This window comes from Engystomops pustulosus, chromosome 2 (assembly GCF_040894005.1).
Source record: "Engystomops pustulosus chromosome 2, aEngPut4.maternal, whole genome shotgun sequence".
Classification (NCBI taxonomy): domain Eukaryota; kingdom Metazoa; phylum Chordata; class Amphibia; order Anura; family Leptodactylidae; genus Engystomops; species Engystomops pustulosus.
In genome coordinates, this window is record NC_092412.1 from 126,049,821 (window position 1) to 126,062,861 (window position 13,041).

The 13,041-nt window shown below is 38.8% G+C and overlaps 1 protein-coding gene across 2 annotated transcripts in view; it reads right to left on the reverse strand.

Moving 5' to 3' along the window:
* Nucleotides 1-4,355: 4,355 nt before the first annotated feature.
* TRIM37 (tripartite motif containing 37) overlaps nucleotides 4,356-13,041 on the reverse strand; it is a 78,962-nt gene continuing 70,276 nt past the window's right edge. For both annotated transcript variants that reach the window (XM_072136286.1, XM_072136285.1), the window contains exons 21-25: nucleotides 12,762-12,930; nucleotides 11,861-11,982; nucleotides 9,439-9,588; nucleotides 7,469-7,547; nucleotides 4,356-6,558 (exon numbers count right to left, since the gene is read on the reverse strand). In XM_072136286.1, coding sequence (XP_071992387.1) covers nucleotides 6,555-6,558; nucleotides 7,469-7,547; nucleotides 9,439-9,588; nucleotides 11,861-11,982; nucleotides 12,762-12,930 — 524 coding nt within the window. In that variant the 3' untranslated portion in view covers nucleotides 4,356-6,554. The remainder of the gene's footprint in view (nucleotides 6,559-7,468; nucleotides 7,548-9,438; nucleotides 9,589-11,860; nucleotides 11,983-12,761; nucleotides 12,931-13,041) is intronic.

Here is a 13,041-nt window from a genome sequence, read left to right on the forward strand (position 1 = left end):
TATTTTCCACTGTCTTTATTTGTGCATAAACTAAGTGGACGGATTAGGCTGCCCTACAGACTGGCACACGACTGAAGAGAAAAAGACATGGGGTCTTTGCTACATGGCTGCAGTCACGAATAAATTGTATACATAAGACGGGAATATGAATAAATGGGGAGATTTAGGTATTGTAGTAATTAATGATATTTTACAAAAGAAAAGAAGTGTAGGAGTAAAGAAGAATAACTATTAGAAAAAAATACTTCACTAATGGGCACAGAGGATAACACGGACAATTAATCCTAAGTAGTGGAAAACTGTTAATAGGGTGCAAAATTTCAACAGTTATTTAGATTTACTAGAAGACCATTTTAATAGCCAATTAGCAAAATCCACTTATTTTATATATAAAAAAAAAGTTCATTAAACTATTAACTTACTTTCTATTTCTTTGTAACACTGAAATATTGTGAACTAGAATATTGTGAAATAAAAATTGCAATAATACATCCAGCCTGGATATGCTGAAATAATTTGTAATAATAAATCCATATAAATAAATAAATTGACCAGAGTCAATCCAGAATAAGCACAAAAGGGATTGGGCAGCAGTGACCCTTTTTTCCCCCAATATCTGTCATGGCAGTAGAGAAGATAAATGTATATGGGGGTGTATCATATCAAAATTAGTTCATCCATCTTATGACCTTTTGAAGCAGTTGTGCACTTTCAGAATATAATTGATATATTGTTTAATGAAAAGTTATAAAATTTCCCAATATACTTTCTGTATTTCTCTGCTTGCTGTCATTCTAGGAAGGAAGCTTCAAGTTTACTTCCTGTGAATAAATACCTATCCCTGGTTGTGTGATGTCACACAGGCTCATTATAACATGCCGCGCTTATTACTCTCTACTAACCAATAGCAGTATCATGTTCAAGAGCTGGAGCCACCCCCCCCCCCCCCTTACTACTCCAGTTTCTGAACTTCCCACTCCAGGCACTACCCTGTCTGTCTTACCCAGATATTGACTATTATAAAACCCCCTGGCTGACTCCTCTCCTGATGCCTGGATTTGAGCTTACTGCCCTACCCCTCCTCTCTGCCCTCAGCCAACCCAGCACCAAACAGGTGTCATCTCTGCAGGTAATATTGTCTTGGAAGGGCTTTACTTCAGTAGCCAAGGAGATAAAAGATATGTCCTTGCTACTCAACTATCTCAGAAAAAAATGTGGGTTAGAAACTTGTCCCTGGGCTTATTAAAAGTGAAATCCATGAAAATGGAAAGTGATGCCTCATCTCTAGAGTCTTAAGAAAGTTTTACTCTGAATCTGTATTGGGTAGACTCTCCATCTGCTTTAAATATGAGATGCTCTCCATAAAATGAGCTCCTGGGCTTGTTTGTAGGTCATAACCATCTTGAGATATACCAAACATATATCTAAGGTAACAGACGAAAAATGTTCTTGATGGATACCAAAGAAAACAAAAGGACTTTCTGCGGCGCAACCCGAGTGATGGAAGCTGTATAGCTCAATAGTAATTGTATTTAATAATTTTACTATTTTTTGTATGTATTTAATCAACTTTAGTCAAATAGGACAATGCGTTTCATGCCTGCTACTGGGTGCTTTGTCAGATCAATGCAGGATACAAACATTTGCATTATTATATAATAAATACCCAGAAGTGATGTCACAATTCTTGAGAGAAAAAGGGTAAAAAAGAGGGTTTCAATAACTTAATTCATGAACATACACTAGAAAACAACCAAAAAATTTGATAATACATTCATAAAATACATATTCAAAAGACACTAGTGTTATAAATGCATAGATCCATAAATAAAGTCAAATGTCACAGAATAAATAAATAGAATTTCATCACTATTGTGGAACGCTGGTCCCCAAATGAATAAAGAGTTATTTCTAGATATAAATGTATTAGAAAATTGACTATTAAGTGTCATTTTGCGCTAAAGGAAAAGCTTGACAAAAGTAACACTGAGACCACTGACCCCCCACCCCCTAATAATAGCTGCAGGATAAGTAACGAATGTCCTGTCCTTACCCAGATTCTATCCACTACACAAAAATGTTCTACGATCTGGTACAAGAAGACTTCAGGTCCTTTACTAAGGAGAAAGAAAAATTCATGAGCAAAATGTGATCTAACTAAAGGGGAGACCTGAGCTTGCAGACAATAGAGATATAGGGCGGAGGGTTAGTCATCTTATCCTATTCCTTCTCCGAATACAAATCATTGCATATATTATCAGATCCTCACTACTATACCAGAATCAAAGCACATCCCATTCCAACTCTAAATAAATATATTAAAAGACTACTAGATACAGCTGTGAAACAAAAAACCATCACAAAGGAAGAAGCAACATTTTTATTCATCCCGTTCCACACTATGTCCTACTTTGATTTCCTCCCAAAAATTCAAGAGAATGAGAAAAAAAAAAAAAAAACACCCGGTCGCCTGATTATATTGGGCAACGGTTCTGTTACAAGCAATATGTCCCATTTGGTGGACTTGTATCTGCAACCTCATGTCATAAAGCTTCCCAGCTTCCTCAAAGACTCCGACCAGTTAATTAAAAGACTCGGATAGTTTAAATCTTCCCACTTCCTATTCTTTCCTGACATTGGATGTTAACTTACTATACTCCAACATACAGCATTAAAAGGAGTATAGAATACGGGAATGATTTTCTACTAAAAGACCTTGCTCTTGCAGATGATTTTAGGAAATTATTAGTAGAATTCCTTACAATAGTACTTGAGAACAACTACTTCACATATGGTACAACAATTTATCATCATTTATTTCAGAGAACTTACTGTGATAAAAGTTGGTTAAATGCAGCAGGATTATTTTCATTTAACCCCCGTAACACATGAAGTAAGTATGAGTTACCTCTGTACAGGGCAGGTGTCTGCTGTTTTATACTACAGACTCTTGTCATCTACTGCTGCAGCCAAACCGGAGGCTGCATTCACACTATGATAAATGCCCCAAAGGTGTGCATGCAGCTGCAACCTTTGACTTGTGTTTCCAAACCTTTTTTTTTGTGTATTTTTTATTTTACACCTTTTTTTACAACTTCTGTTGCTGTTTTAGTTTTTTTTTTGCGTCTGGTCTTTTGTTTCCAGATGTTTGTTGTATTAAAATGTCACAAGTTTGGACCAAGTCCGTTAAATGGCAGAAAACCCCCCGCTCACTACTGGCGTATTTCACGGGCAAACAATGTCAAACATCACTTCCAGGTCTGTTTTTAGGTTGTAACTAAAAGGTTATTAAAACTAATACCGGTAATAGGTTAGTAAAAGCCTATTTCTTCCTTTCGTAAAAATTTTTTTACGAATTTGTATTCGGGCACTAGCACTATCTGATGATTTTATGCCTTGGGGTACACACAGCGATGTACCTGCCATACCATAGCACGGCGGCACACTGCGGCGCCCGGGAGAGGAGGAGGGTGTGAGCGCTGCTCACCCCGACCCTCTCCACAACATTGTATGGCGCACAGTGCTGTATCACAGGGATAGATAGGACATGTCCTATCTTTTTCCCAGCTTCGGAACGGTACGGTGCCGCACGTGTACTGCATTGTACGGCGCTGTGCACCCATGGCCGTCCACGACCGTGTGAATGTAGCATTACTCTGCATATTTAGAAACATCTGCTAGTGCTGCTGGCTGAATCTCTTGTATGATAACATTTCTTATACGACTTTCCTTGGCTGGCTTAGACATTTTGTCAAGGTTTATGTACTAAGGCTGGACTGTTTTTAGCATTGTCCTTTTATGAAGGTGTGCAGAATGATTGATTTGTTTCTCACATCTGACTGTTTTTTTTTTTTTATTTGCCCTTGCACATTTTGCCAAAAAGGCGTTTGTGGATTTGTCACCAAATTTGTCACCAAGTGACCAAAATGACCTTTTCCGGCTCTGCTACTAGCTAACAAGTTACACAATTTTCCAACATACTTTCTGTTTTTTTACACAAACAATGGCAATTATTGGCTGAAAGTGGACAACTGCTTTAAGACATGAATGTGTTCTTGCCATACCAAATATGGAATTTGAGCATAAATCATGTTGTGATTACATCCTCACAACCTTTTTTCCTCTAACACCTTATAATGCTCTGGATTATATACTGCTTTAAGGCAGGGTTTGATAACTTCAGTTTGACCAGCAAATATGACAATGAAATGTATATTATGGTTATCATTTCAGTTGTAACAAGTGTGGGCCTGTAAATCAGACAACCTCAGTGCATGTAAGGGAAGTTGTATAGTTGGCAGAGAAAGAAGAACCCCCCTCCCCCCCCATTTCAAGAAGATAGTTCATTCTATCAATTGATGGGTATGTCTGTCAGATTTATTGCTTTAACAATTTACTTCCAAGCAACAATGTACCAAGACAAGGTGTAAGAATTAATTTTATTAACAAAAAGTGCAACAAAGTTTCACTAAAAATAAAAAAAAAAAAAAAAAAAAAAAACACATAAAAGGACAGTGGACATGACTAGACAGTTTAAATAGGTAAGAATCACATTAAGTTATACATGTACCATTATATCAGGCAACAGTAACAAAGCAAACAGCAGCAAGAGGTTTGGCAATGTCATCGCTCACTTGGTCACAAACATGTCAACAGCCTTTTAAATTAAAAAGAAAAATTAAAATTACAGTTTTTTTTTTTAAACACCAACGACTGTTCTTCTATCTCCTACTGTTATACTCCTGCTTAATATTATATTCAGCATTTAAATATATATACTTTATAACAATAAAATAAATAATTTAGTAACCAGGCTGAATGTGAATAAGTATGAGGACAATGATGTGGATTTTTACTTTTGGATGTGGGCAGTAACTTCATATAAGAGCTTAATAATCTCCGTATTCTATGCACTATCGCTAACTGGAGCGGCCTGTGAAATGGAATGAACATGAGTTTATAGATATTATACAACTCTATTAATGTGTTGTAACAGATATATATATTTAGCTATATCATGAAAGTGAATCACAATGATGTATAACAATAAAATATGCTTATTATGACTAATTGGACAAGGTGCACCTAGACAATGACTTCCTTACACAGGATCTATAGACATTCTTAACATGTTGCAGGCAGACATATATTAACACTATGAATTCTGCTGTGTGGACATACTTTAAAGCACTTTCAATGTCCTATATTTCAAGAGGAATCCACATGGAATATAAGACACAACTTTTTCTTTTTTTGCACGAAGGGTCTTCGAAAAATCCATCAAGTGAACATGCTCTTAAAAGGTATTTTTCAAGTTTGGATGAAAACTGGGGTAACCCCTACTAATCACAATAACTGAGGTCCATTGGCTCTCAATGTCCTTAGTACAAGTCAAAAGTAGAGGGCAAAGCTGATCTCCTTTGTCCTCCTGCCTGTCTGCAGTAAATCATGCGAGTTGTCAGGGATGAAGAGTTACACATGCCATACATGTCTGCTGCTGGAATTTCTCTGGAATCAAAGGTGTGTGCCTAGAACAGTATAAATATTACAGACCAACCCTAGAGCTTAACACACAGCTAAAGTTTTATGAACATATGTAAATAAGCTGGTCCAGAAGAGTGCACATAAACAATGTGTTATCATAGACACAAATCCTGAAATCTGTGCACAGACCACATTAATGTAGAACAAATTACGTTTACCATCTACTATGTAAGGAGACATGTTTACAAGCATCCAAGTAGACCATCTTTCTACCTCTTCTTTTATGGTTTAGATTTGCATACATGTGTCAGCGCGCAGTTGTATATCCAGCAAAATAAAATGTGTCACTAAACACAACGGGTCACGGCACCAGTGTGGACCTGAAGGATTGTGGATACAGATTACCAGGCTGTAAGCGGATTTATTGCAGGTAGTCTTCTAGCACCTATCTCTTAATAATGCCATTATGTCTGTAAAAGTGTTTTTCAAAATATATACATAGATAAGTATTTCATTATTGCCTTCCCACGCCTGGAGACAAAACATGTAAAAATGACATGTTCTTAATAGTAACATATAGATCACACACTTGTGGTAGCCATCCAGATGTTAGAGAACAGACATTTCTCTGTGTTGAGCCCCACAACTACTTAAGAGATGGTGAGTACTAATGTGACACAATAAGGTATATCCTTGAATAGTCAAAAAGTTAGCATCTGACTAGTTGGCGTAGATTATCAGCATTTTACAATATGTTATATTCATAGATCACCCACAATGTGCAGCTGGGACAACCATCTAGTCCTATGTGATAATAGATAGGTATGAAGTTTAGCACATGCCCAATGGCTGATGATAGATGCACTAGATTAAGCATAAGAAAACAATGTCTATTTCTGCATATTTACTGTTTATGAACCCTTTCCCAATCAAAAGCTTGCTTGAAGTGCTGAGTGGCATCCTTTCTTATATAAGGAAGTTACAGCAGGCTGGATATAGCCCTAAGTATTCTAGTGTTTGGTGGTTTCAGTATTCAGCTCTGTTGAAGATGTCCCAAATGATCACACAGATTACCTAGGCAAAGCATAAAAATACAAAGAGATGAAATGAATGAACAAAGTGAAGCTCACAGTTATCTATATTATCGAGACTAGATGGAAACAGCATGGGAAGAACATATTCCCACCCTCCTTACCATTAAAAGAGTAATATATTTCAATGCACTGAATCACTTACAAGAGTCTCCCCATTTACTCAAGACTTGTGAAATTGTTATGGATGATATGTTTAACATAAGTAAAGATCATATCCATGTAAAAGTGTACCACTGGACCTCAACAGGTGGATACTATAGCAGAAAACTCCACCAGGTCAGACCTGGCAGAGACTGCGCCTGAATTTACTAAGAGGTCAGAGGCAGCAGTGTTGGCAGGGGCAATTATAAAACTGGCAATAAAACCCAAGTCCCCGCAAATGAATCCCATATTGTGCCTCTCACAATGGTGTCATTTGCTTTTGTTATACCGGTTAGAAATCCTTAACAACAGAGAAATACAGCCTCACTTCCTATGATGCCCCGCATAAATCAGTATATGCAGGATCTATAATGTGAACTATCCTGGCAGCTGTCACCATGTACAACTTGTGCACAGCATGGAGTAAGTAGGGGAGGGAAACCTGCACTTAAACACTTCCCTGTTGTATAGTCTGGTCACCTCAGCTATACAGCATGGTAGCTGTTCCACAGCACAGAGATCCATATAACCAGCACGTAGTAAAGAGATAAAATGCCACATACAAAGGAATGACTGTTATAGGTAGCTACTTATTTGTGAAAACAATCCATATTGTCTGTGTGCACAAACTTCACTAATGTCACTGCTTCCATTGGTACTGCAGTAGTATATTGTGTTAGTTCATGGCTACTGGAAATATAGTACAAACTAAGAAAATAATAGGATTGGCAGATACAAATATATGTTACCTTCCACCATTGTCTCCAGCAGCAAAATGAAGGTCTTCTGCGCTTATATTGTTGTCATCTGGAAAGGTACAGCCTTGATCTACATGAGGGAACAACACACATTGAACAAAACATGAAAGATGGCAACTAATCCAGTGAAGAGAACGATTGGCTTACAGACCTGCGGTTTATCAACTATCCACTAATCCTTGACATACAAGACCATGGACCTTTGACTAAACAAAGAGGTATTTTTTTCCCACAAACTACCTCCTGTGAGGAGGTAAGTATAAGAGGGATAAAGAAACGGTTGGTGGTGAGGGGGGGGGGGGTAATTAAAAAGAACCTCCCGGCCGGCAGTGTGTGGCAAGTCCTAAGTAGGCCTGCTCCAATGGCCTGTGCCAGAGACAAATTGATGCCTCCTCCCTTCCGCCTCACTCATCCCTATCCCTTCCCCCACTTATATGGCATCGGTTATTCCAACATGTCACCATGTAAACGACAGGTTCTCTTTAAAGGAAACCTACCATTTCAAATGGTAGGTGTAAGCTGTAAACACCGAGCACCAGCTCAGGGTGAGCTGGTGCCGGTGCTTAGTTTCGTTAGTGTTATAAACCGCGGTATCGCGGTTTTAACACTTTTTAAACTTTATAGCAGAAACTGCTTTGGCACTGCGTGCGCACCCTGGGCTGGTGCTCGGTGTTTACAGCTTACACCGACCATTTGAAATGGTAGGTTTCCTTTAAAGGAAATCTACCATGGTAACCAAGCATGACAGACCAGCGGGTTTACTCATAGATCCAGGCACCGTGACTGTGGCAATTTTCTTATATTTGCTATTTATGACCTCCTCCTTTCCAAAATCAACTTTAAAAGTTATACTACCAGAGGGCTTCCGTGCTGTTACAATGTCACACCCTCCCCCTGCTCTTTCAGCATTTGTAAGTACTTCTTGATCACTGGACTTAAGGGGGAAGGGAGAGAGTGTAACAATCTGTAAAGCCAGATCACAGACTCATTAGCATAATTTTAGAAGGTAACCATGAATAATAAATATACGATTACCACAGTTACAGTGCCTGGATCTATGAGTAAATGCCCCTGGTATATCATGATGGATTTTCATGGTTGATTTCATTTAAAATGTGAGCATGTTATGGATTTCAACATTATAACAGCTGCACTTAAAATGATAATAAAATCAGCTTAAAAGGAAACCTACCATCTCAGATGTACCTATTAAGGTAGATCCGGTGGCAGATTCCTCTAATAAATGCCATTGGAGCCCTTTTTAGGGCTAATCCTTCAGTGCCGATACATTTGTTAATCTTTTATTGCCCAAATATACAAGTTTGTGAAAGAGGCTACTGGGGTGTGGAATAGCCGGAGCTGAAGCTACACAACGTAGCTAATACATGCCCAGTAGCCTCCTTTAATCCTGTATGCAGAGCTGCCAGCTCTAGCGCGGACAAGTGCGTGCAGAAGATAAGGTAAGAGGATCGAAAGAGGCTAGTGGGGTGTCGAGTAGTTGGGGTGTGTAGCTTCAGCTACAGCTACTCCGTGCCCCAGTAGCCTTTTTCACTAATTTGCATATGAGGGCAATAAAAAATTTACAAACATATCGGGCACTGAAGAATTAGCCCTAAAAAGGGCTCCAATGGCATTTATCAGAGGAGCCTGCCACCGGATCTGCCTTAATGTAAACCTGCCATTTCGGATCTACCTAATAAGGCTGAACAAATTCCATAGCTGCAGTACCGCATATAGTCATAAGGTGGCAAGGAAAGCTTTCATTTCATTGTAATCTGTACACACTTCAATAGGCATCCATGGAAAACTATACACATAAAATTAAACGGGACCCAAGGTAATACTACTAGAGCTCACTAGACCCGATGCAATGATGTATTCTTTATTCCAGCTATGGTGATAATACAAAATGGAACAATTTGAGATAAGAAGTGTGTGATATTACAACAAAAGGAACTTACCATCACCAGAGGGTTGTGCTGTAAAAGTGTCACTGAAGCTGCCACAGGTAATACTTTCTTCTTGCTCCTCATTTTCAGTGTCACACTCAATGTCACTGTCGCTACTCATTCCTGGCAATATGTGGAGAACATGCTTGGAGCATAAACCCGCTGATGGAGGAAGAAAGTAAAAAAGGCTTAGAATGAAGAGGCAGGCCACACATCCACAATACAGCAGCACGTCATATTCATATTTCCATCACAGAGTGGATCACGCCACAAAGGAGTCAGTAATAGTCCTAGCAGTGAACATGTTAATCTGCTAATCTTGTAAATGAGACTAAATGGTACAGTAGAGCAGATCACGCAGCAGTGACTAAGCGTGAAAAACGTCTCTTATACCATGTCACTGAAAGACCTTCTCTAAATGCCAACTCCTACACACTTTTCACAAGCTGCAGATAAGGAATGATGCTGGCACCTTAATATACGTTCTCTACTACAAGCCATCAGTCATTGAAATGGAAATGCGCACAGGGATGGAAGAATACGAAAAATAAAGCACTTTTGTGTTAGAGATCACTTACAAAAATCAAGACTTTTGTCGTGAGAACAGCTAGCAAACAATAGATGCAGTTAGCAATTATTCCCAAATACCCACTGAGTAGCTCTGTGACTCACCACATGCCAGCTACCGTATTCTCCAGCCGCCCAACGGGGCTGTAAGATTACCATTCAAAATGGAGGAGAAAACATGTGTCAAGAAACGGATAGAATTATTTCAGGATATGAACTTATATGACCCATCAGAACCATGTGAACCAGTCAAATTATAACCCGTTAGGCTGAACTAACATTAACACAAACCTAAGGGCTTTTAGAAAATCCAGGCACACTTTAAATAAAATTTCTGTGCAACGTTTCAGCAATATCTTTAGCCTTTATCAAGCACAAATGCCGCTACACAAGAAGGAAAGGAGATGGTGGATGTCGGAGTAATTGGATTCAGCGCTATGCGATGTGCATGTCTGTGCTAGTTGTATTGCGCTCTTTTACTAGCACAGGCATGCACATCGCATAGCGCTGAATCCAATTACTCTGACATCCATCTCCTTTCCTCCTTGTGTAGCGGCATTTGTGCTCGACAAAGGCAAGATATTGCTGAAACGTTGCACAGAAATTTTATTTTGCCGCATAAACAATAACATTTTCATAAAAAATAAAGTGTGGCTTGATTTCCTAATGGTCTATCAGGGATAGGAACCCTTTCAGTGAATCTACTGTTGGAGCGCTATGAAGAAAGGAAAAGATCCTCCAGCACAGCGTGTCCACGATGTAAAACTTCAATTTTATATATGTTAGAAATAAGAACAGCATACATAGTCCAGACTGACGTGTTTCGAGCAGGAGCAGATTTTGCAGTAACAGATTTTTGTTTCTACGTCACATTCGCTGAGCCATTAAGAAAGTAGGACAGTATAAACATGGAAAAAAAAATTTTTTGATGTGCTTTTTATTTATTTTATTCCATAATTATTCTATTTTATTATACTTTGTTTTGAAGGTGTGTTTTGCTTGCTTTTCAATGTTTGGAAGTGTTTAACGTATATAGCTACAGCAGCAATACACATCGATAATTTAAGTATCCATGAAGCTTGAAAACTGTCACTCGATAGTTAAAGACTAACTAAGGTTTTCTTTCACAAATCAATAGCTCTTGGGATGTAAAACAACTTTGCCGTTTATCTTAGTTACCTATATCCAGTAGTTTCTTTGTCATACCCCTCAGTAAAGGGGGCATGGTGAGCTGGTTAGGGACTGGGTTAAGTGAGCCATCGGCTTGTTCGTGAACAATGCATCACTACTGTGTATGTAGCAGAGCTGGATGTGGTCAAGACCGTGGATACAGATGTCTCCAGCACAGAATAGTGAGGTACAAGATCTCCCCTGTCCCCCATCAGTCTCTCCATTCCAGTCTGATTCTACAGAACTTTCCCCGTCTCTCTCTGCACCCGGTGCTGCTTCCCTGCCAGATCCTGCAGTCAAGCTATTAACCCTCAGTGGTCACACAGCACATGCTGTAGACTTTAGGTAACTGGTTTACTTATCATTTCTACAACTTTTTCGCATGTGATAGAAGGTGCCAGGCTAGTCACCATATGCATCCTGTATGTGCACTGTGCAGTGTTCATGGATTTACTTGTGGATTTAATGCTAAATTACTTTTAGAGAGGACACAAGGCATCATGGGACCTGTGGGCAAGCTAACTGTCAGTTGGATACCATTATTTCCTCAGCAATAATTGGATACAGTCATAATTGGACAATGTATACAGGCCTGTGACAGGAGACATTATGATGCCTGATTGTCAATTTATTGCTTAAAAATAAGGAAGCCTGTTAAAAATTTGAATCCCAACCCTGGAGATAAACACGAATTTACCTTCATCTGGATATGATGAAGCTCCATCTGATATCATAGGGTTAATTTCCCCTGCATCCTGGTCGCTGTCCAAGCTTCCAGGTTGTACAGTATCTTTTCCATTCCACCCTTTAGAATTAGACCTTTGTAAAGAAAATACAGGTTTTATGTATTAATCCATAGCATGTAAAGCTGCAGCACAATATGGAATACAGGCGGTCCCCTACTTAAGAATACTCGACTTACATACGACCCCTAGTTACAAACGGACCTCTGGATATTGGATATTTATTGTACTTTAGTCTTAGGCTACAATGATCAGCTATAACAGTTATCACAGGCGTCTGCAGTGAAGCTTTATTGTTATTCCTGGTTCTTATGACAATCCAACATTTTTAAAATCCAATTGTCACAGAGACCAAAAAAGTTCTGGCTGGGATTACAATGATAAAATATACAGTTCCGACTTACATACAAATTCAACTTAAGAACAAACCTACACACCCTATCTTGTATGTAACCCGGGGACTGCCTGTATAACTGTTTCTCGAGTTTACCAGGCACAGCTGATGGCTAGGAGTGCCAATGTGCACTACAACAATCCCCTTACCAAAATAATATAGTATAGGTTAACGGTCCTCAAACACAGAAACTGTAGATGTACAAACCGTACAATGTGTTTATCCCTTCTTCTACAGGAGCAAAGTAATATTTTGATGACAGGAAATGGCAGCAAGGAGGCGGATCCATTTTGGCCATCTTTTGTTATACATATTCTCTTGCATAGTCATTTTTGTGGCAATTAGTAGGAAATATCATTTTTTTAATACAGGTTTTCAAATAACAGAATGGAAATGAGAATTGCAATAAGATGCTGCTAAAATGAAGCTCCAAAACAGACAACCATCTTAGGCTGACCTACCCCAATGTGACAATTTTCCTGGATTTTTCCAAGCACATGGCTTGGATTTCAGCACTAAGGAGGTCAGGCTGCCTGTCTTCTGCTTTAGAGCTGGATGGCATCTCAGGACTTCCATTTCCAAGAGATCTTGGTGAACCATGTCTGCTGCTGTTCTTGTTACCACTACAGACTGAAGACAGGACAACTCTGCATTAGTATACTGGAAGGAAAGATATACTGAGAATTGGAACAAGTTCTTTAATGTGAGTTTGTAAAAATGCATAAATCCTGTCCTCTTTTT